Source organism: Petaurus breviceps, unplaced genomic scaffold (genome assembly GCF_028583685.1).
Source record: "Petaurus breviceps papuanus isolate PSGF00001 unplaced genomic scaffold, PetGlider_PUasm1.0 90762, whole genome shotgun sequence".
In the NCBI taxonomy this organism is placed as follows: Eukaryota; Metazoa; Chordata; class Mammalia; order Diprotodontia; family Petauridae; genus Petaurus; species Petaurus breviceps.
The window spans coordinates 1,734,794-1,759,019 of NW_027187339.1; the positions used below are offsets into that span (position 1 = coordinate 1,734,794).

Genomic DNA, 24,226 nt, shown 5'->3' on the forward strand with positions numbered 1-24,226 from the left:
AATTTTGTTGAAGACAATTTAATAGTGTTGGGGTAACATTAAATTGGCAGCCTACCCCTTCTTACTAAGGAAGAAAGTGAACTGTCAGTATAAAAGGCAGATGCTCATGTTTTCTTAGAGACAGCCTAATCTGGTACTAAATATTAGTTATCCATAGGTTCTTATGATTGAGTTGTCCTATGCCAAACAGGCTTCTGCAACTCTAAAAAAAAAAGAAGGAAAAGAAAAGAACAAGTTTTTCTAGAGCTATAGCCAATTCTAACTAGTTTTCAGACTCATGTCATCTTTCCATTACCTTCTGTTAAACATGTATAGTTCCTCCCCCCTGCTGCCAATGAATTCTTCTTTAGATACTGGGAAGGGGTGAGGATCTAATACATCCTTTATCTAGAAAGAGTTACAAATTCATCATATTGATTGAATAATAAGGCAACTAGGTGGTACACTAAACTGAGTGCAGGACTTGGAGTCAGAGAGACCTGACTTCAAATTATCTCAGACACTTCTGTGTGACCCTGTGATGAAAGGTTAAGATAGCATATAGAAAAGACTTAGCAAACCTTAAAGTGCTGTAATGTAAATGCTGCTATGAGTATTATCAATTGGTCAGTTCAATAAAATAACAAGCTTGAATGACTTTTCCCCTTGAATCGACTGGAATGACCAGTCATTCTGGTGACTTTGCTAACTGGCAGAATTAACTAACCATACCATTTTGACTAGTTACAGACATAGCCTTGTGGTTAAAGAGATGAAATTCAATATTGAACTTAGGAGATTTGGACAGAACTCCTTTAAATAACTAGTTGCACATCATCAAATATTATTGCGTCCTCTGGCATGGCACCAAACTAAGCACTATTAAACACCAATTTAAAGATAGCCCCCCCTAGCTTTTTATAAGGTTCATATGGACTATTTGTGCCCAACCTGTGGTAAAGCCTTCAGAGCTTGAACTGCTATGATCAGTCACAGCCAACATACATTGACTATAACATTGTGATGTCATTTTGGTCCTCTTCGAGAAAAAGGGCAAACAACAACAGTTTGGCCACTCTAGTGACAGATTTTCTATTTATGGAGATGGTAAACTGTTCATGGATTTGTTACTGCTGCAATATTTATCAGATGGTTGTTTGCTTAACACACCCCAAAGCATATAAGTCTAAACAGAAAAGATCAAATCATCACCATTTCCTCAGGAGATAACTTCATTTTCTTCAATGCATTCTGTTTACTACTCAGGTCTCTGGTACCTATATAATACACCTAGAGCCAGATGAAAACTTACTTCAGGGCCCCGTGATTTTATCACTGTGGGTACTTGTTCCACAGACTGCAACTGGAGTGTGATTACGAGAGTCTTTGAGAGTCACTGTGACCAAAGAAGTCATCATCCTGCCCCCATCTGCTAATGAGTTGCTTTGAATTTAGCTGGGCTGATCCCTTGAATAACAATAATCCTTGAGTCCAAAACCTGAAAGAAGACTTTTCAAGTTGGTAGGATATACCAGAACTTACACATCACTGGTCTTTAAGAACCCAGGGGTCATTTTTATGCCAGAGTTAAGTATCAGAGTAGAAAAAGAAACTTTCCATTGAGTGGGTTGAATAACCCAAGTTATAGACTTGACATCAAGAATACAAAGGGAGCAAGCTCAGAACAGAGTAGACTTCTGGTCTCAATGGCGTGGGGGGTGGGGGTGGGGGAGGGAAGAGATTAGGACTTTGGAGAACTTGCAGGTCTTGAACCATGTTTTAGCTTTTTATTTTGAGGTTTCATATGCTAACTTTCTAATGATGCTGCTCTACTCAGCAAAAGAGCAGAGATACAGCGGATAAGCAAGGGGCCTTACAAAATTAAGTGGCAGCATGCTGCATGTCTCTTAGATTCTTTTCTTTTCCTACTTAACTGCTGAGCCAGTGGAGCCATTTTTAAAGGGTAACTAACCCTGAGTTTGTGACAAAGTAACATTCTTTTTCCTTGCCACATTCCTGACAGAAGAATTTTGTAACAAACAGAGGAAACACATAAATCCAGGTGAAAAGAATCACCCTAAGCTCATATCTAGATGAAGAGTAACAGTACATTTATGTTAATATGGTCCATTTTCTCTAGGTGTTTATTTGCTCTTGATGCACTAGGAATCCATGCAGATAACTCATCAGTGATAATGAGTGATAGATGCACATAGGACCCTGCAATTCAATGGATAAAAACATCCTAAACTGGAATTTGATTTTGTTTTTTGGGTTGTTTTTGGTTGCTTCTTTAACATGCGTTAGCTGGAAATTTACAGATGTTAGGATTCATCATTTTATTTTTAATTAATATGCTCTTTACTTTTATTGACAAATAAAATTTAGTCTGGAATGGGGGAAATAATTCCCAAAATAAACTTTATTCTAGAAATCCAGGAGAGAGGAAGGAAATGTAATGTTAAGGCTGACAATTCAGTCAGGTTGTAAATTTACTTGGGTGACCTCTTGTAGTAAACATTACAGCAACCGCTATGAAAAAACCTCCCCAAAACCTTGTAAATACCTTTGTTTTTGAAATATCTAAATGAATCAAGCTGGAGTTATGAACTCTATTAGTAACACTTCACCTTACGCAAAATACTAGAGATATAAAATATAAAAGGAGCTGTAGGCAAATATCTGAGGGCATCAAACCTATTTGTTTTTATCACTCATGTAACTCAAAAGTAGTCAAGCAGATTGTTAAGCTTTTCCACAATGTTTTGTTTTCCACACAGTCCTTGAATACCAAGTTTCAATCTAAAGAGTTTTTTTTTTAAACTGGTAACCAAGTAATAAACTGCCTATAAAGGGAAAGGGGGGAGGTTTATAATGGAAATTGTGACAACACTGAGTATAGTATTACACTTCTTACACCACCTCCTCCCTCTTTCTACACACCCTCACTCTTACTACGATTTTTTTCCTCCTTTGTAACACCTTTCTCATCTTGCTTGGTAGTATGAAAGAAACAGCATTTTAAAAATAAAAAAATAAGACTTTAAAAAAGGCAAATAATGTGTGTAGTATGTATTCTGCCTTTGATAATGCCTTGCTTTTCTCTCCCTCTGCTGAGGGTTTGAGAGGTGAGATTAAGCTTCTTAAACTCTATGAAGCCCCATAATACCGTAGATATTTAATAAAGACAATTTGGTCATAAATTGATCATGATTCTTCGATAGCAGAATTTGTGATCCTTTTCAGGACATGAAAACTTAAAGGTCAACTAGAGATCTACGGCATTTTCCTCACCAGCTCATCTAGACTACCACATCGACTTCACCAATGCATTCACCAATGCAGACGAGTTTCAACTTCAGTCTTCAATCAACAGGTGGCATTCCATCTACATAACCTTTCTTACCCCCCCCCCCCCAACCCCTTTTCACTAACCCCATCCTGATGATGCTTACTCAAGACTTGACCAAACTTTTGTAAGAGACATTCAGGGGGTGGTAGTGGGCAAAATGCTTTCTGAATTTCTTGTTTTCCCCTCTCAGGAGGCAATCCCATTCCTGAGAGAGCACCTGGGAAAAAATCACTGCCGGAGCAAGCTCCTCGGAATAGTAAAGGCGGGTCAGGAAGGAGAGGGAAATAACGTGGGCACAGTGGAAAATGACCTTTTCCCAGTTGTCACAGAACACCTTATTTCCTTCATTGTGTGCAGGGCTTCAAGTTTATGTGAGGGAGACCATAGCAAACCTTGACTTCTTAACTGGCCTCCTTGCAGGTCCTGGATTGGAAAGACAGCGAGGGGCATAAAGAGGCCCTACAGCTGCACAGTTCACCCCAAGCCCAGTCAGATCAGCCTTTCCCCCTCAACGGTGCCCCTTCGGTAAAGCTCATTCCAAACTGAGAGCATCTGGAGCGGAGGTGGGGCGGGAAGGGGAGAGGGGCTCCCCAGCCTCTAACAATCCCAAGAATAACAGGGCCAGAGTCCTTGGGTTGGAGTTGGGGGCGTGTGTGTTGGGTGGGAGGGGGTGTCTCCTTCCAGCCCCAGATTAATTTGCACCGCCCTCCCCCCCCCCCCCGCAGGAGATGCCGCCGGGGCGCCCTTTCCGCAGTTGCTACATGTCATTGCTCCCTCCCCCGTCTGTCAAAGCAGACCCGGCGCCCCAGCTTCCCCGGCTCCCCCAAATGCCAATAGCTCCCCCCTCCGAAGTTTTGGGCGCGAGGGCCGCTGGGGGTGGGTGGGGACGGCGTCTGTGACAGCCCTGGCCCGGCCGACCAGCACGTTCACCTCTCTCTCGGTGGCTCCGGGTGTCCGCATCCTCCCGCTGGCACCAGCCACCCTCCCTCTCCTTCCCTCCCTCCTTCCCCTCCCCCCGCAGGCCGGCCCAGCTCCCAGAGGCGCAGGAGTGAGCGGAGCCCCCGGGGCGGGGAGGAGCGGCCGCAGGTACCCCGGGGCGGGCGGGGACTGGGAGCGGGGCGGGCGGGGTCCGGGCTGCGCCCCCAGCCCGGCCGGGCGGGGGGAGCGGGGCTGGGCGGCGCTGCCTCGGGCTCTCTGCGCTACAGCCCGAAGCCGAGGAGCAGGAGGAGCAGGAGGAGGAGGAGGAAAAAGAGGAGGAGGAGGAGGAGGCGGCGGCGGGTCCCGGGTGGGGGGAGTGCAGCGCTGCGGACCCGGGCGGCTGGTAAAGGACGAGGCGGAGGCTGAGGAAGGAAGCAGGGAGACCCGGCTACAGCAACAAAGGGCAGCGAGCGATTGGCCGGGGCCGGAGGCGAGGTCAGCTGGGGGCTGGGGTGGCCAGAGCCCGCGATGGCGATTGCACGTGCTTGCAGACACGGGCGACTGTCGAGCTGGAGGTGCACGCCCGGAGGGGTAGGGGGGGCGCGCCCCCTCGGGAGGGGACGTGGAGAGGGTAGTGACATAGCTCCGCCAGCACCCAGTCCAGGGATAGCAGCTCAGAGGGGGTGTGTGGGGGGGAAAGGATGCGGGCGAGTGATCGCCCAGGACCGGAGGGGGGACTAAGGGGGGGGTGGCGAGTGTAGAAGGGGGCGGGTTGGAGCGCTCCGGAAGGCACGCCCGTCCGCGCGTTCCACCGCAGAAGCTGGCGACCGAGAACCTCGAATTTTAACTTCTCGTCCCCGCCCGCCCGCGCGCGCGCGCCCGCCCGCACCCACCCCTAAATCCTGCGGCCGCCGCCAGCGATCAGCTCTCACACAAACTTTAGCTGCGGGCTAGGGGGATTGTAGGCGAGCTGGAGGGGGTAGGGTATAGGAGGGAATTGGTGGAGGTGATGGTGATTGACGTCTCCAGTAGCCAATAAGGTCAAGCACTCCTCCTAAGAGATGGCCTAATCTGTTTCTAGCGTTGAGGGGGCGGGGAGATGGAGGCGGAGGTGGTGCAGTGGCTGGGCAAAAGAGAGAGTTTCGGCCAATAGGTGCGGGCAAGAGTGGCCCAAGCATGCTGCTGATTGGTGGTGGCAGCGGATCCTCCCTGGGGGCGGTGCGCAAGGGGGGGGACGATGGGTCGAAGGGCGTGCCTATGCGGAGAACAGATGACCGGCAGGAGTCTGCCCCAATGGGCTGCAGGTTGTTTAGTGGGCGGGTGATGGACAGGCACATAGGCCAACGGGTGGCCTCGGGAGTCAATGGTATTGCCCAATGGAGCGGCAGTGGGGCGGGGCGGCGGCGCGGGTTTAATGAGACTCCATTGGGCTGTAATCAGTGTCATGTCGGATTCATGTCAACGACAACAACAGGGGGACACAAAATGGCGGCGGCTTAGCTCCTACCCCTGGCGGCGTCGGCAGCGGTGGCGGCGGCAGTGGCACTTCCCTCAGGCAGCAGCCGCGGCTTCTTCCTCAGGCAGGGGCAGCGCCCCCGGCAGGCGTGGTGGTGGCGGTGGCAGCAGGCGGCCAGGTCTGTCACCCGCCCCCCACTCCTGCGCGCCCCCAGGGGGAGGAGACTGGGGGGGGGAGGGAGAGGGCGCGCGATGCCCCTCCCACAGGCCCCTGCGCGAGGGTCACCGCGGGGCCGCTTGAGGTCAGGCTGTCCCCGAGCGTGACGGTAGGGGGCGGGAGGACCGGGAAGGGAGAGGCCCCGCCCTCTTGCACGAGCCTCAGGGGCGGGGCGTGAACCTTGGGGGCGGGGCGATCGCAAGGGGGCGGGGTTCTGGAGTCCAGGAGGCTGGAGCTGCTGGCCTGTGAGGTTTTTTCGAAGAGGAGCGTGATGGGGTGTTTAGGGGACCCTCCGCGGGGTTGAAAACTAGAAGTGGGGGCTACGAATGTGTGTGGGGAGGGGTAGCATGTGTGAGATACTTATTATTACCCTTCCAGGCCGTTTCTAGCCAGGTTACCCCAGGGCTGTGTGGGGAAATATTCGAGAGGATTTAAAGACAAGTGGTGGGGACGGAGTGGTGCAGGCGAGTTCGCTGCATGCATGAAAGATTCTGGTGGGGAGCAAGGGTGTCAATAATACTACTAAATCACAGTAGTCACAGATCTAGTATTCCTTTAGTGCATTAAGGTTTGCAAAGTGCTTTTGCATGTGCTCTAATTTGGACCCTCACAACCACCCTGGGAGGAAGGTCTTATCCCCACTTTACAGATGAGGAAATGGAGACTGAGATAAGTAAAGGGACATATACCCCGGGTCACACAGCCACCAGGTAGTGACTGAGGCAGGGGACAGACACCCTATCCCATGGCTGCCTACAGCTATGAACGGTGGCACCCAGGAACAGAGGAAAGAAACTTCTGAAACCCCTGGTGGGAATAACTCAGAATGGGAATGGATGTCAACTGTTGACACTTGTGTCTCCCTAGTTAGATAGTTAAGTCCTTGAAGGCAGGGTCTGTTTGATTTTTGTCTTAGTATTTCCAGCCACTGGCATGAGTCGTTGCTTAATAAGGTGTTACTGGTTGTTGGATTGCTTTCAGACCTTGGGTAGCTCCTAGTTCAGGGATCTAGAAGGAGCAGGTCTCAGATGCCTTCTTTCTTTAACAGAGGAAACTGGGGCCCAGGGAATTTAAGTAACTTGCCCAGGCTAAGGAAAGTTGTAAGTGGATGAAATTAGAACCTAAATCCTTGTTCTTAACCCCCCTGAGCTTCAATTTTCTTATCTAAAATAAAGATAATAGTACTTGACTTGCTAAACTTAAATTACCAAGTAAATATTATTGTAAAGGTAGCTGTTATTGTTAAGACTTAGTTCCTGTGATGAAGTTGAAGCTGTGGAGCAGAGGAGGAGTGTACCAAAAAGATGTGTATCTACTGGAATGTGGAGCAGAGTTTCCTGGGCTGAGGTTGTGGTTTAGATGGGATGGTTTAGGGCACATGAAGTATTTCTACAGTAAAGAAGTTTCTGGATTGCAACTGGTAACATAGGGAGACCCAGAAGTTAGTTTTGAGGGACTTTAACAAACATGTGCTAAGTCCCTAGCCCCTGTGCGTAGCAGAAACAGTAGAAGAGGCAATGGGAAATCAGTTTGCCTAGATTTTCTGATCAGCTTGTTTGATTTTGCAAAAGTCACTTCAGGTTAGTGAGATAATGTCTTCCTTTGGTTTGCCCTAGGAGGGGGGTAAGACTCCTTCCACTATTCTACACTGTTGTGTGTGTGTTTTTTTAATTACAGTACATTTTATCTAAAAAAACATGTAGGGAAGGTTGACAGGCTGAGTGTGTCTTGGTGGAAAAAGCAGGGATTCAAAGCAGGAAAAATTGAAATGTACATCATGGAAGAGAGACAAGATAGGGTAAGCAAGCTGGATTTGCTACTGGGGATGATTTAGTTCAGTGGAGAACTAAGGGTAAGAGTTGAGAGAATATGGTTTTAATGAATAGGATAAAGAAAGATGGACACTGCAGCTTGATGTAGTGGATAAAGGGCCAGACTTTGAATCAGGAAACCAGGACACTGACTTACTCTGTGACCCAGGGTCCAAGTCCCTTAATTTCTCTGGCCTGAGTTTCCTTATCTGTAAAATGAAGCAATTGGATTCTTAACCTCTAAGGCCTTGGGTCTTGATGGTAGTAATAATAGTTTATAAATATATAGCACTTTAAAGTTTATGAAATGCTTTACGACCCTTCTCATTTGATGCTCACCACTATTATCCTGTGATATAAGCACTATAGTTTTTATTATCCTCACTTTACAGGTCAGGGACCCAAAGTTGTGAGAGATCAAGAAAATAGCCCAGGATCATGCAGTCCATCTACAAACATTATTAAGCACTTACTATGTAAAAGACAGTATCAAGCACTGAGGATACCAAAATGAGCTTAAAACAGTCACTGTTACATAAGGAGAAGGCATTCAGATGAGGAAGATGACATGTAAATAAATTAATTCACATCTAGCAAGTGAAGCGGCGTTTGAATCTGGGTCTTCCAGACTCAAAGCCTAACAACACTCTAAACACCATTTAGTGTTGCTTCTCATGTATATGACTTGAGGGGAACTGGAGCATTAGCTTGGAGAAAACAACATTTATGACGTGTCTTCTACATGTAGAGAGTGCTGGTCTCTGGTCTATAGTGAAATGTGTAATATGGCCCTTGATGGGCTTAGAGCACTGTGACAGAGTTTTGTGCCTATGCGTAGGTTGGGGGCAGGGAGATACAGCACAGAAAAAAATGATATAAAATGGAACATGTTAATTGTGCAAGAGAGACATATGCCGAAAGGACTGGAAAGATCATTAGATTGGGAAAGACCTTATGGAAGAACAGGTGAAATTGGAGCTAGGTCTTGGAAGATGGTGAGATTTCAACAGGTGATGGTCATTCCCGGTGGGGAAGAGTCACAGTGGCTGGAGAAGGTGCAGTGGCACCTTCTCAGAGGCATTGACCAGTCCAATTCTGTGGGATCATACAGTTCATAGGAGTAATCCAAGATTAGGCTAGAAAGCTAGGATGCTGGGAATGGAGTTTTGCTGTGTAGTAGTTGCAGATATGTGAACTGTAGAAAGTAAAAGTGTGTCTTGAAGTTTGTGTATGGGGATGGGCTGATTGGTGAGTAGATGGACAACTCAGGGTAAAAATGTTGGCAAACATATTAGGATAACTCTGAGGGCTCATGAATGTAGATTAAGTGAGCTAGAGTCAGCATGGTTTAGTGGATTGTACACTGAATTTAGTTACAATAAAGAAGACCTGTGTTTGAAGTATGCCTCAGACACTCATTTGCTGTGGGATATTGGACAAGATGCTTAGTTTCTCTAGGCATCGGTTTTCTCATTGGTAAAACGTGAAGAGAGGTGGGCTTGCTGGTCTGCCTCTAAAGCATTTATCAGCTTGAAATTTAAAACCTTATGACAAGAGCTGGAGGTGGATTGATACTGGGTGATTATGTTTTGCAGTGTTTGGGGATGGGGAATTAGATTAATAGCTCTCTAATTTTTAAAGGAACTTTCTCTTCCCTCTTCTTTGTTCTGGATCATTCTTCTGGGGGGAAGGGGGCAGCATTTTCATATTTTGAAGAAGAGTTAATGTCTTTGTGCATTAAAAAAAATGAGGGCATTATTAATATGGTCAGGGACAGGAATTTTTGTTAATAAACCAGAATTTGCATTTAAGGGCACAGATTTGTCCATCGGCGTTCCTCCCTCTGAAGCACCCAGTTCACACATGCTGTGATGTAGCCATGAGGAGGTGAAAGGTGTCCTGGAAAAGGTGTTCCTCATAGGAGTGGCAGGGTTGGAAGAGGCAGTCCATATTCAATGAAGGGAAATTTCCTCTTCCCATCGATGAAAGTGGAAAGCACTTCAGAAACTGTCAACCTGTCTTTCCTGTCCCAGTGGACATACCTAAGTGGCTGTGCATTTCTTTGCAGCTATTTTAGGGAATCTTTTGGGACTACTGTGATAAGTCCAAGACAATCCAGCAATAAGGGTTTTTTTTTTTAATTGCCCTTTTTTTTTTTGGCAAGAGAAAAATAATCGTGTGAAACCTATTTGAAGTGAAGAAGAGGTGATGGTCAAACCTATAAATAACGAGTCTGCTTAAAAAGTAGTAAATGGGGGTGGCCAAGTAGCACAGTGAATAAGAGGCTCCAGTGTCAGGAATGACCCGGAGATCGAATCCCGGGCTCAGACACCCAGAAACACCTGGCCATGTAACCTTGAGCAAGTTACTTAACCCCGATTGCTTAAAAAAAAAAAAAGTAGTAAATGCTAGCTAGCATAAGAGAAGTATGAATTTTTTTTGTTGTATTTCTGTGAAACCTTTTAAGCGGTTTATCTTCTAATAGTAGTCATCTTGTAGCAAATGCAGTGTCATGCATGTGCAATTGTGAACAGCCAATGAATCAGCAAGCTAGTGCCTACTATGTGCCAAGCATTGTATCTGACCCTGGGGCATACAGAAATATAAATGAAACAGTTTCTGCCCCAAGGAGCTTCTATCCCATCACGTGAAACAATATTGACACATCTAGGTTAACACGAAGTATATACACGATAATTGGAAGATAAATTTGTTGTTGAGGAGTCCCTGCAGCTCACCTGTAGTTGTATATAATGTCTTCTCATTCATTTGATTTCTTTTGAATTTTGCATCAGATTTTCTTAGATTCTTACTCTTAACATATGCACCAATGATAATTTTGTAGCCTTCTAGTATGAATTATAATTCAGCAAATTTAATGAGCATTTATTAAGCACCTGTTATGTGCAAGGCACTATGCTAGGTTCTGAGAATAAAAAGATTTTTTTAAAAATGAACAGTTTCTACTTTGGATTCTTAGGGTCATAAGTCTAAAGCTGGAATATGTTGTTCAGTTGTGTTCAACTCCTTGTTACCCCATTTGGGTTTTTCTTGGCAAAGATACAGGACTGATTTGCCATTTCCTTCTCCATCTCATTTTACAGAGGAAGAACTGAGGCAAATGGGGGTAAATGACTTGCCCAGGGTCCCACAGCTAGTAAGTATCTGGGGCTGAATTTGAACTGAGGAAAGAAGAATTTTCCTGACTTGAGACTTGACACTCTATCCACTGCACCACTACCAAACTGGAATAGCCCTTTAGAGTTCACCTGGTCCAATCCCTCATTCTGCAGATGAGGAAACTGAGACTAAGAAATGTTAGTTTCTAAGATCTCACAGGTGGTAAGAGTGAATCAGGAATTGAAGACAGGTGCTCTAACTAGAGACCTCATATTCTTTCTGCTATATTAAGCTGTCTCTTTACTAAACAACTCAACATTCTGTTGGGCTTTCAGTATATGACACGAACCAAGAAACAATTAAAGATAGTTTCAGGAAGAAGAGGACACCAACAAGTTGGGAAACAAAAGAGGCTTTGAGTATCTCAGAGGTGGCCTCTGAGCTGAGGCAGTCTTTAGAGACTGTAAGATGTGAAGGTGAGAATGGATTGGAACAGAAAGGGAGAATAGTAGGAGGCTATTGGAATCATCCTGGGGAGAGATGATAAGGGGGTGAAATGGGGAGGCAGATGCATGAATGGAAAGAAGGAAATGTAGAGGTAGGACTTGGCATTTGATTGGATGTGGGATGCTGAAGGAGATGGAAAACTTTAGAATGTGAAGGAGATGAAAGAGGTGTGAAGCTGGATCATTGGAAAGATAGTGATATCCTAAATAGAAATAAGAAAATTAGGAATTTTAATCCTAATAGCTGTTAAAATCACATGCTATGAATGGTATTATGTTTTTTCTTAACAACTCTTCAAGAAGCCTAATTTGTTTTTTCTTTATTTCTGAAGATACTCTATTGAAAATAGCAACTAGTCACAAATTAGAAGTGATAAATATTTTCAGAATCATCTTTTTTAAAATTTAGATGTTGGTTTGTCTTGGTTCTTTTGTTCTGATTGTCAAGTACTAACTAATCACAAGATGAAGTAGATAATTTCACCTTCCCGAAACAATATGCTTTACACTTAGTTGATTATTTCTAAAGTGGAAGTACTTAGTAGGAATATCATCCTTGCTAATCATGTACCTGGTCTCCAAAGTTCTGATGGCTTCAAATGACTTTTCAAAGGGATCATATTTCTTACAATATTCATAGAAGCACGATTACATTTTAGAGATCAAAACTTGTGAACATTTAAACACAGGGATGATTAACAATCCAAAAAGAGGATAGTGGTGGGACAAGGCTGGACTTGGAGTCAGGAGAACTGAGTTCAAATCAGTTAAATTGCAATTATTTGATAATAGACAGTTACCTCCCTGAACTTGAATTTCTTCATCTCTAAAACTGGGGTAATAATTCTTGTATATTATCCACCTTGAAGATTAATTGTATCCTTAAAACAATAAATAAAGGTAAATCACTAATTCACGTGTATCATCAGAAGTATGATGGCCACAAATTTGCTAGATGACTTGGGACAAGTTATTGAGCCTCTCAATACCCCAGTTAACTCTCTAAAACTAGATATTTTCAGAGTAGATGCTCACCTGCATTGATAAAAGAAGTCAGATTGTCAATCAGTAAACTCTTTTAAAGTGGCTACTCTGTGCTTGGCTAAGTGTTGGAGATCCAAGGGAAGACAAAAGGCAGTCCCTGCTCTCCAGGAGCTCACAGTCTGATGAGGGAAGACAGCATGTAAACAACGATGTACGAACTGCCATGTACAGGATAAACTGGAAATAATCTACAGAGCTTAGTTCCTTGCAGCAATAAAGCATGTTTAAGAAAATCACCAGTAGATTTATGAATATCACTCCTAATTTAGGCTATCTAAAATCATCTTTGCTAGGGATTATAGAAATTATAAGATTATTGATGGTTTTGTTTTGTTTGTTGAAGTAGATTCACACAATTATGGTTTAATGACATAAAAGGAAACTGTCAATTAAAAAAACATTTCATAATAAAATTAAACTCCCAATTTACATAATATTGTATCCTAGCTCAAGTATTTTTCATGGTAGTTTAGGTTTAGAATTGGTAAGGAAATTGTATTAGCATGTGACTTTAAAAACTTTTGTATGCATAGTGATAAAATTGCTATTTTTCTTAACTCTGCTCTGAAAAGAAAGTTTACTTTTTAAATGTTAAAATGTATTGTGGTCAAGTTGCTGAGAGACTGATGGCTACTGCCTGGTTTTCCTGCCTGCAAGTTTTTCTGTTCCCCAATCCGTATTGCAAACTTACCAGACTTACCTTCCTAAAACAACATTTTTCATGGTTGCTTTAGGACACATTTATTCTGTCATTCCCCTGCTCAAGAAATGGCAGTAGCTTTTTATCACACATCAGACCATCTTTCTAGAGAGTTTTATACATTTATTGAGAGCTCTCTAGTTTATTTTCAGATATAATTCATTTGATTCTCAGGGTAGGAGGTGATCACACAGATATGAAAGCTGGGATTCAGAGAAGTTTCTTTGAATTCTCTTTAATGAATTCTCTCTAGTAGAACGGAGCCTTGAACCCAGGTGTTTTGAGTCTTGGTTTAGCAATCTTTCTAACACATTGTACTGCTTTTTGTCCTGTTCACATGTTAAACCTCCCACCAAAGATACTTTGCTGCAGTATCTTTGGCTAGTCCTTTCCTAAGTTTGTTTCCTGTGGGAAGTTCATGACTTCATGTGGGAATACTTCCACTTTTCATGTCACACATTTTTTGTAAGTCATCCTGCCTTGGATTCCTGGTCTTCAGAACATTAGGTCACAAATAACATCAACCTTATTCAATTCATCAAGCATTTATTAAACTCTTACTGTTAACTACTATGTACAGCACTGAGGTAAAAACAAAACAGTCCCTGCCCTCAAGGAACTTGCATTCTATTGGAAAGAAACAATAGGTATGTAGAAAGTTAAATGTAAGATGTAACACATGCAGGGACCCAGATAGGCTTGGATGGGCTGAATTCATTGTGTGGGGTGCCTTCCCAGAATGGGGGACAACTTGTACAAAGAAATAGCAACAGGAGATGAAACTGCACAATGTCCAGTTTGGCTAGACCATAAAGTGTGTGGAGAGCAATGTGAAGTAAACCTGGAAAGGGAGCCTAATACCAACTTTCTTGTGAAGAGAATTGAAAGTCACAAGTCAGTTTCTATTTGATTCTAGGGACAAGAGGAAGCCACTGGTCTTTCTTAAGAAGAAGAGTGATATAGATCTATGCTGTAGGAATATTGGTTTGGCAGCTTTGTGGAGGATGAGACTGGAGGAAAGCGAGACTAAATGTGGGGAGGCCTTGTCTCCAATTAGGAGACTTGCAAAAGCCAGGTGAAAGGTGATGAGGGCTTGCAGTAGGGTGGGTGGCCATATGAGTAAAGAGAAGGGGACTAATGGGAAATAGATTTTGGAGATAGAAACAGAAGAGCTGGCAACTAGTTAGCTTCATTGTTCTTAACCCAGGATTGATGAATTTGTTTTTAAAAACTCTTAATAACTATATTCCAACACAATTATTTTCCATAGTAATACTATGTATTTTGTGCATTTAAAAAACATTATTTTGAGAAGGGTTTCACTAGACTGCCAAAGGACTCCATGACAAAAAATGTTAAGAACCCCTGGTCTGGGGTGACCAGGTGGCACAGTGAGTAAGAGCGTCGGCCCCAGCGTCGGGAGACCAGGTACTCAGCACCCACACAAAAATAACTGGCCGTGTAACCTTGAGCAAGTTACTTAACCCCAATTGCTTTAAAAAAAAAAAAGAACCCCTGGTCTAGGATGACTCTCAGGTTGTGTCTATGAGAGATGGGAAGGGATGCTGCTATCCTCATCAGAAACAATTTAGGAAAAGGAGAGTGTTGAGGGCAATGATAAGGAGTTCAGTTTTAGACATGTTGATTTTGAGTTGGAGGTGTCCAGGAGTCAGTTGGTGATGTAGAACTGGAGTTGGGCAGAGATAAGGGGAGAAAGAAAGGAAAGAGGAAGAGACACAGAGACAGGAGAGAGGGGGATTCAATGGGGTGGGGGAGACAGGAGGAGGAGGGAAAAAGAAAGATTAGCGAGGGAGGCATGGAGAGGGGGAAGGGGAAAAGGATGGAGGGAAGAGGAAAAGAGGAAAGGAGATGACACTAAATTTGTGTCTAGGGCAGTAGATCTGGGGTACATCCACATAAGGAGGTGAGGCAAGAAGGAATATGCAGGAAGAGGACCTGAGAAAGAGCAGCCAAACTGAGAGGAGATGCTACAGAGGGATACATGGGAATGAAAATTGAGAAAAGACATTTATTGTGACTTTCGGGCAGAGCAATTTCAGCTGAGTGAGGCAGTCCGAAGCCAGAATGCAAGGAGTTGAAATATGAGCAGCGAGGAAGTGGCATGAGTTTGTGATATAGGAGGGTAGTATGAGGAATTCGTAGAGTCAGGTGAAGGTTTTTTAAGGATGAGGGATGTTTACAAGCTGTAGGGAAGGAACCAATGGTAAGGAGAGATGGAAAACCATTCTTGGCTTTTTTTAAAAAATGATTTGGAACACAGTGCTCTAGAGTAAAAATACCATCTTATTTCCTCATCCCATCACTTACCTTAATGGAAATATCAGGGGGGGGAAGGAAACTGAAATTGTGTTTTCACATTCTATGTTTAACTGGAAACCTCATAGGTTATTTTAATAGATTGCTACCAATGGCATTTGCTATTACAATCAGCATTGCTACATTAAGATAGACATTACTTTGTGCACTTGAGCTACAAAATTCAATTCACATGAAAGTAAAAATTAATACATAAAATTATATATGATAATGTAAAATAATTTAAGTTGATAAAAGATGAGGCTTTTAAAATGACAAGGATGTCACCAAGACAAATTTCCAAAGTTATTATTAGTGCCATATTTAAAAAGCTAAAATAATTGAAGGAATCCTTAGCCAGTTGTGAAATTTTATAAAATGATTGATATTTAAATGTTGTTTTACGACTTGACGATTAATTCTTTTTTTTTTTTTTAAAGCAATTGGGGTTAAGTAACTTGCTCAAGGTTACATGGCCAGTTATTTTTGTGTGGGCTGAGTATCTGAGGCCGGAACCGATCTCCCAACGCCGGGGCCGTCACTCTTACTCACTGTGCCACCTGGCTGCCCCTTTTACGATTAATTCTTAATCATCCAGATTAAGGGAGGACAAAATAGACAATTTAAATTCACAAATAATTTTTTAAAGACTGATAAACTTTCATTTTCTGTCAATAAAATCCACTACAGTAAGTAACCAAAGTGATTAATTTTATTTCCATTCACTTTCTTGATTTGTTCTGTAGATCTTCTCAAACAAGCCATGACTTTATTAGCCCTTAGTATAGGAAGTCTTGTACTTCCTATAAAGTGCTGGAGTAGTTGTGATTTAGAAAATGGAGGGGATCTGGAGGTTGCCCCATACTCCCAGTTTAATTCTTTTCCAATTGTTTCTTGTATCTTTGTTTTTTGTCTCCTCAGACTTTTTGAGGACAGAGACCCTTTCTTGGTTTTTTCTTAGCTCCCACTAAGAAGGAGCTCAAGAAATGCTTGTTGGTTAATATCATCTAATTTACTTCTGTCAGGTCTTAAGACCAGAGGTCTTTAGGGGGAAGTAACTTATAAGGGAGAGTATGAAAGTTAACTGGTTCACTATTCAGGTAGTTTTTTTATATCTGCCAACAAGCATTTATTTGTATATCAGGGGGACTGAAAAAAGGAAGAAGGGACCTTCCCTTCTGAAACTTCCTTGAAATTAGAAAGATTTTGTGATAAGGTTTTGTCAATCCTCATTTGGCCATATAACAAACTTTGAAAGGCCGAGTGAGTATAAAATGGTAGTAAAAAATAATTCTCTATTGGTATACCCTCGGGGGCAGCCATATGGCACAGTGGATAGAATGCCAGACTTGGTGTCAGGAAGACTCCTCTTAGTTCAGATCTGACTTGACACTTACTAGCTGTGTGACCCTGAGCAAGTCACTTAACTGTTTGCCTCAGTTTCCTGATCTATAAAATGAATTGGAGAAGGAAATGGCAAGCTATCCCTAGTATCTTTGCCAAGAAAACCCCAAATGGGGACATGAGGAAAGGCAGCTGAACAACGAAGTAAACATCCACCCTGTGCCAGGCTCTATAGGAGGTGATGGAGAGACAGATGCAAATGAAACAATCTGGAAGGTAAAACTCAAAATGAGAGAAGAGCAACCTCTTCCTGAATGAATCTTGGTTTTCTTTACCCCTATTTTTGGTGTGACCCTATTCTCGTGACTCTCAAGTTAAGAAACATGGATATGATGTGATAATTCAGTACAAGCTTAGAGGTGCTCCCCTGGAGAGCTTGTGGCCAGCATCTTTGGAGGTGAGCTTTTCCGCTGGGAATAGTGTTGATGATGATGTAAAGACTCAGCATGCCGAAAGCTTCAGTGTTAGATCAAGCATTTCCGTAGAACTATTTAAAGTAGTTTATTAAAATGACGTAAGTGGTGATTGTTAGAGCCATGAAAAAAAAATCTGTTTCAAGCACATAATTTATTAATGTGATTTCATGATAAAAAAAAATCAGCAAAAAATTTTTTTCACAGGGTGCTCTTTTGGTTCAAATTTTAAGTTAAGGTGCTAAGAAAAACTTTCAAATGCAGGTAGACCTAGAGTTGGAAAATGCAAAGGTTTTTTAAATCCTGAATTTTGAAAGTGTTGCCATTTCATCATCATCCTTAATACTGAAAAATTTCACTTTAGAAAGAACTATACAGTTCAGGCCTTTGTTCCTCCCCCACCCGTATTCCCCTTGGCTTGGATTGTTGAAGTAGCCGCCTTTACTGAAGTCCCTTTCCCCACCCCCCACCCCCAACTCCATCCTTCACACAGCTGCCCAGGGGATCTCCCCAGAATGAAGGGCTGATAGTGTCCCACCCTTCCTCCTGAGCTCCAATGGCGCCTTGTTACCTCCAGGATCAGATGTTTGGCATTTAAAGTTCTCCACAACCTGATCCCTTCCTACCTTTCAAATCTTATTATGTTTTTCTCTCCTTCAGCACACTCTGGCCTTCTTTCTATTTCACACACACAGTCTGCTTGCTGCCCCTATTCTTTTTCCCTGGCTGTCCCCCATCCTCCACCTGTGTGCCTCTTGGAATCCCTGGCTTTCTTAGAGGAAGGCCTCCTTTTCTGCATCAAGCCTTTATCATCCCCCTAGCTCAAGTATTGGTCACCCTTTTTTTTGGCCATGGACCTCTCTGTCAGAGTGGTGAAAACGATGAACTCCTTCTCAGCATGATATTTTTACATACATGATATTGCAGATAAAGCTAGCTACATTGAAATACAGTTATCAGAATATTTTTTAAGAAAAGTTCATGGATCCCAGCTTAGGAACTTCTGCCCTAATTAGTAGTGCCCTCCCTCCCAAACTACCTTGTATGTGTGGTTTTTTTCTATACATTCTGTATATAGAAATGTGTACATGTATTTCCATTAGAATATGAGCTCTTTGAAGTCAGGAACTTTTTCATCACCTTTCTGTTTCTGTCCCCACATAGCTCTTGATGGGGAGAAGGTTCTCAAAAATGTTGTTAAAATTAAATTACATTAAATAAAATTTAATTAAATATTTATTTATTTATAAATATTTATTAAATAAAATAAAAATAATTAAATTAAATAACATTAAAAATGTTTAAAATGTTAATTAAGTGATTTTAAAAGATATTTTTATTCTGTAAATGCTTTGAGCCTCTGGTGAAACATATTGTAAATTCTCAATATTCCAACGGGAATCAGAGGAATGGGTAACACTAAAAAGAAAAAAAAAACCCTGAATTTCATCTCTTTGCAGCTTTGCATTCTATGCCCCATTTTTACCGCAGACATTTTTCCATCTTCTACATCGCTTAGACTAACATTAAAATTAGTTTGCATTACATTTCCTAATCACAAACCATCTAATGAGGGTGGAAGGGAATCCAGGAGCACATTATATTGCATTAAAAAACTTGCCTGAGAATAAAAATTTGTCATGGTCATACTGCAGTGTGGCTAATAAACACTCGAATAATTGAAAGTTGTTTAGAGATGATTTTTCTTTTTCTTATTTATATGTTTTTAATACAGTGATTCCACCAGTAGCCGAGAGCTGCCGAGTTACATCTGCTCCTGCCTAATTAACTCTGCTGGTTGGTGTCAGATGAGAGGTAATTTTGAGATTAAATGGGGGGTTGGGGGAGAAGATGACAGAGAGAGAAAAGGGGGGGGGGGGAGAGAGAGAGAGAGAGAGAGAGAGAGAGAGGGGAGAGAGAGAGAGAGAGAGAGAGAGAGAGAGAGTGAGTGTGTGTGTGTGTGTGTGTGTGTGTGTGTGTGTGTTTAGGAGTTATGGTTGTTTGGTGGTTTTATGCATGAAAATGCAGTTTGCAATAATCATTTCATTTACTTAGTACTTTTGAGAAAACAAGCATTTTTTACTGAAATGTGTCCAGTATATGCCTTATTTATAAACAGCTGTAGTTTTGAATAAAAGATTTGTGCACACTTTTCTTAGATTAAAATGCTGTGGCTTAGTTTTATGGCATAATAAATGCTTGAGTATGGGCAGCCTTTGGGACCATGTATTTTATATGGGGTAAAATAAAGGAAGCTACTTGAAAGTAAATGATCATATTATTTGTCAAAATTCCTTGACTTTCTCTGGTGAAAGCACTACATGCATTCAAAATAAAACATCTTGAATAAAAATTGAAGTTTTGCTGATGACCTTTCTTCTTCCTCATTCCTTTCTCTTAAAGCTGACCAATTTTATCCAGTTGTATCTGTTCTTTTTTTTTTTCCAGAGGATAGCAGGGATAGGAAGGGAGTGAGCATTTTGAAAAATGGAGAAAATGTTTTTTTAGGTATCTTCCTGAGTATGCTACTTAGTTTTTGAAATCCTTAATTGAATAAATAGACCATAGAAACCTGAAATAATATAATGAATAATATGCCAACAGGTGCTTATGACTATTGTTTTCTTTGTATACTTGTGGGTGATGGTAGATATTTGCTGAGTTTTATTGGGATATTTTTATGCCAAATTAAAGTTTCCTTTTTTTTTCTTACCCCTTTGGGCAGATTTGTCTGAAGAACCGGAAAGACTTCTTTGCCACAAGCTATTGTACTTTGAGTTTCACTGCATCTGGTAAATCTCTTTTTACTCCCTTTTTAAAGATATAAATGTGAATCCTAGTTAGATTTGTTGGTCGTTAACATGAGAAATTAATTTAGGCTACAGAAAGCATTTTAAAATTTAAAATTTGACATTTTGTTTGTAAGGATACATTTATGGAAGTCCACCAATTAATAGATTACTTTTTTTTTCATTACATTTTCATTTGCTTATGTGATCAGAATATCAACATTCATATGCTCCAAACCACTTCTTAATGTGTTTTGACATTAAGATGCTATTTTTGGTTAGCTTATCCCCATCTCCTAGAAATTCTGTTTTGTACAATCAAATAAAATTATTTGTGATTTATGCAGAATGTAATGAAAGATGAAATAATTAATAGGAGACTGTTAAACTTCTGATTACATTTTTGCCTAAATCACTGTATGTTGGAAAGTTTAGCTAGCTTTCTGTTATAGACTATTGATAATATAAGAACAATTGGTGTGTGATACTCCAGACATGCATTGTAATATGTATATTATAATGCATTCGTTATAATGGCTGAAAAATTTATTATGAAACAAAATAAATTCAAGCCTAATGTCTTTTTCAAAAACTGGGATACAAGCATAGGAAGGTTTATTATATCTTCAGATGAGATGCAAACGTATAAAGAATAATTAATATGTTTGATAGAATCAAGATTTAGTATAATCTCTACTGGTTAGGATAATGGCACTTAATTATCAAGGTGAAATTTTACAGGGATAAATATAAAGCCTACATTAGTATTTTAAAAATCAGTTGTACAAGTATAGGAGACAGATACCTGTATTAATAATTCATGTGAAAATATATGGGGCTTTTATTTGCCCACAAGTTCATTATGAACTAATAATATGACCAGTCTGCCAAAACAAAACCAAAAAAATTTAATCTGCATTAATAGAAATATTTTCACTGGTTCAGTCAAGGGAAGTAATAGTTCAATTGTAGTGGTGAGGCCATTTGGAATATTGTGTTGAGCTCCAGGTACCACATTTTGAGAGGGGGATTAACAGAATTTGAGGTCCCTAAGATGAGGGAAGCCATATGATATAATATGAAGGGCCACTGAAGAAAGGGAAGCTGTTGAACACAGAGAAGACTTGGGAGAGGGGAGGTGGCTGGGAGAAATGTCTTCAGGTATTGGAAAGTCGGTTATGTGAAAAAAGGTGAATATTTTTATTTTTTGCTGTCTCAGAAGTCAGAGCTAATATTCATTCATTCACTGGTTATATGGTGGCAGGTTTTCCTTAACATTAGGAAAGGATTTTATAGTCATTAGTAGAGCCTAGATTAGGGGTAGGCAAAATAGATAGTCACCTAAGAGCTGGTCACAACTGGGAATATTTAAAGATGTATTCTTTGTAAATGCATGTATTTTAATACCAGAAAATTCCTCTTTCTGTAGTATGCCCATATTTATTCTGTGATGAGTGTAGTCTCATTTGTTACAGTGAAGGCTCAAAGTCTTTGGTGGATAGTAACACACAGGAGGTACAATTTTCACACCTTACTTTAGGTTTCACAGATCTAGTGCTGACAGAATTTTCTCACGGTTAGAATGAGCTACTTCACAAAGTAGTGATCTCTCTGTTACTGGAAGTGTTCAACATTGGTTTCATGACCATTTGTCAAGGACAGAAATGGAAGAGATTCCTTTTTTGGGTAGTAAATTGAACTAGTAACTTCCTGGGACCCCTCCACCTCCAAAGTTCTATAAATATAAGGAAAAACGATTCAGATTTTAGTTTAGATTTATTCTAATAGTTAAGAGCTATAGACAACTCCAGATATACATTTTTCTCACTGCTTAAAGCTGATTTCTTTAACAAGTATTTTCCAGTTGATTCAGTCTATTTGGGGATCACCTCTAACTTCTGATCACACTACAATTTTGAAGTGTGTGAAGTTTTGTACTTTCTAACTGGGTAACATTTTGAAGACAAATTGCTTTTTCCTGTTTCTGTAAAACCACCAGAGATTATTTTATCTCTTTATGAGGCCTCTTTCATAGTATATCGACATGATTATTGATAGTTTGGTAACTGTATCAACACTTATAATGATGTTTCTAAGAGTATATAGTAACATACACATGAATATTATAGAGGTAAGTAAGAGCAAATCAAATTGACCTCTGGTATCCTTGTTTGCCATGAGCAATTTTACCCCAAAATGGCTTATTTTAGTTAACCAGGAAATGAAATTAACCAGAGCACTCAATTACCTCACAGTGACCATTAATTTAGGTTGTTGCTGTATTGTTCTTATTAATAAGTCTGATTTTTCAACATGTGAACTAAAAGTATAAATATATAAACCTATGTCAATAAGACTTCTGTGTTAACATAAGGTTTAAAGAGGTGATACCAAGTACACCTGGAATTCTGGTTATTTTTGTACATGTCACAGCCATCCTGTTACATCATAAGCTCCTCAAGAGAAAGTACCAGATCTTATGTGAACTTTTGATTCCTGGAACAATGACCTGTACATAGCAGTTGGCTTGAAGATTTTTAAAATGGAATCACTTCTATATTGTTAAAGATAACATTTGTTACTATCTGTATATTCTGAAATACGCAATTAGAATTTCAGCCGTGATTATTTTGATGATGGGGAGGTGGGACATTTCTTAATAGTTATAAAAATAGTCATGTAAGTGTTTCTGCCACTTAAAGGTTATTTCATAGGATTGTAAATTTAGAGCTTTAAGGAGGCTTAGAGGTCATCTAGGCTATTCCTCCATTTTATAAGTGAAGAAACTGAGACCTGGAAAGGTGAAGTGATTTGTTTTGCTTTTAATTGATGCTTTATTGAAAAACTTTTTTTTTTTGCCTTTTAAGGTCTTGCTTTCCTGATTAAAAATGTCTCTAACTTGAATCCAGTCTTTCCATTTGGTTAAAAAGAAGAAGAAGAATTTTCACATTGCCTGTTCATGACCTTTTGAATCTCTGAGGAGAGATGTTTGTGAGATGTTGCTTCTCAGTGTTTGAAATCCTGTCAGTCTTTTGGTGGTAAATGATACCCACATTTGCAAGTATTGTTAAAAATTTAAGAACCTCTATGGGTAACTCTTGGCTGGAAAAAAGCATTTGTCAACCATGGTAAAACTTGCAAACCCACTTTACACAGAGTGGATTCTTGAAGCGATACAAAAAGTCAAAAAACAAAAGCAGAGGCCTTCTGAGGAAAGAATCTGCCATGCGGTATCGGCTTCCCACGGACTGGATAAGAAGACTGTTTCTGAGCAGCTAGAACTGAGTGTTCAGGATGGCTCCGTTCTCAAAGTCACCAACAAAGGCCTTGCTTCCTACAAGGACCCAGACAATCCTGGACGTTTTTCATCCGTTAAACCAGGCACTTTTCCTAAATCTGCCAAGGGGTCTAGGGGGTCGTGCAATGATCTCCGCAATGTTGACTGGAATAAACTATTAAGGAGAGCAATTGAAGGGCTTCAAGAACCGAATGGCTCTTCTCTGAAGAACATAGAAAAATATCTTAGGAGTCAAAGTGACTTAACAAGCACCACAAACAATGCTGCCTTTCAGCAGCGATTACGACTGGGGGCCAAGCGTGCTGTGAATAATGGGAGGTTACTGAAAGATGGCCCTCAGTATAGGGTAAATTATGGTAGTCTAGAAGGGAGTGGAGCTCCAAAATATTCCAATACTTTTCCATCTTCCCTTCCTCCTGTCAGCCTTCTACCCCATGAGAAAGACCAGGTAAGTGTAGAAAGAATGATAGAAGCAGTTATTGCTGTTTGTTTCATTTTAATTGGGAAAAAGAAAATGATGAGTTTGATAGTTCATCTGTTCTTTGTTCTTTTTTGATAGTTTTTGTTTGATGATTCATTTGTTTTTCTTTTTTTTTTGATAGTTTTTTGTATTCTAAAAGTTGTTGGTTGATAAAATTGAACTAAATTGGTTGAATTGTATTTTAAGTAACTTGGACATTTCACATGGTTTAGCATATATATTTATGGTGTGGTTCTTGTTTGTTTCATTTTTTTAAACTATAAGGAATGAGCTAAAATCATACAACTAGAAGGCATTGTGAGAGATCATTGAGTTCATTCTTCTGTTTCAGGGTGGACAACATTCTAAACATCCAAGAGAGATCATTTTCTTCTTTTTCTTTTATAACTGCAGGAGGAGATTTCTGCACAGTTTTTGTTCTAG

At 40.9% G+C, this 24,226-nt stretch overlaps 1 protein-coding gene across 6 annotated transcripts in view; it reads left to right on the forward strand.

The window, feature by feature from the left end:
* The first annotated feature begins 4,069 nt into the window (after window positions 1–4,069).
* Window positions 4,070–24,226, forward strand: part of KAT6B (lysine acetyltransferase 6B) — a 236,385-nt gene continuing 216,228 nt past the window's right edge. For 3 of the 6 annotated variants that reach the window (XM_069068304.1, XM_069068308.1, XM_069068309.1), the window contains exons 1-4: window positions 4,500–4,744; window positions 18,971–19,050; window positions 19,961–20,027; window positions 22,892–23,770. In XM_069068304.1, the coding sequence (XP_068924405.1) occupies window positions 23,150–23,770 (621 nt within the window). In that variant the 5' untranslated portion in view covers window positions 4,500–4,744; window positions 18,971–19,050; window positions 19,961–20,027; window positions 22,892–23,149. Of the gene's footprint in view, window positions 4,418–4,499; window positions 4,745–5,623; window positions 5,884–16,820; window positions 17,039–18,970; window positions 19,051–19,960; window positions 20,028–22,891; window positions 23,771–24,226 lie in introns of those variants that run through there. The other 3 variants (XM_069068306.1, XM_069068305.1, XM_069068307.1) reach the window with 3 other exon arrangements.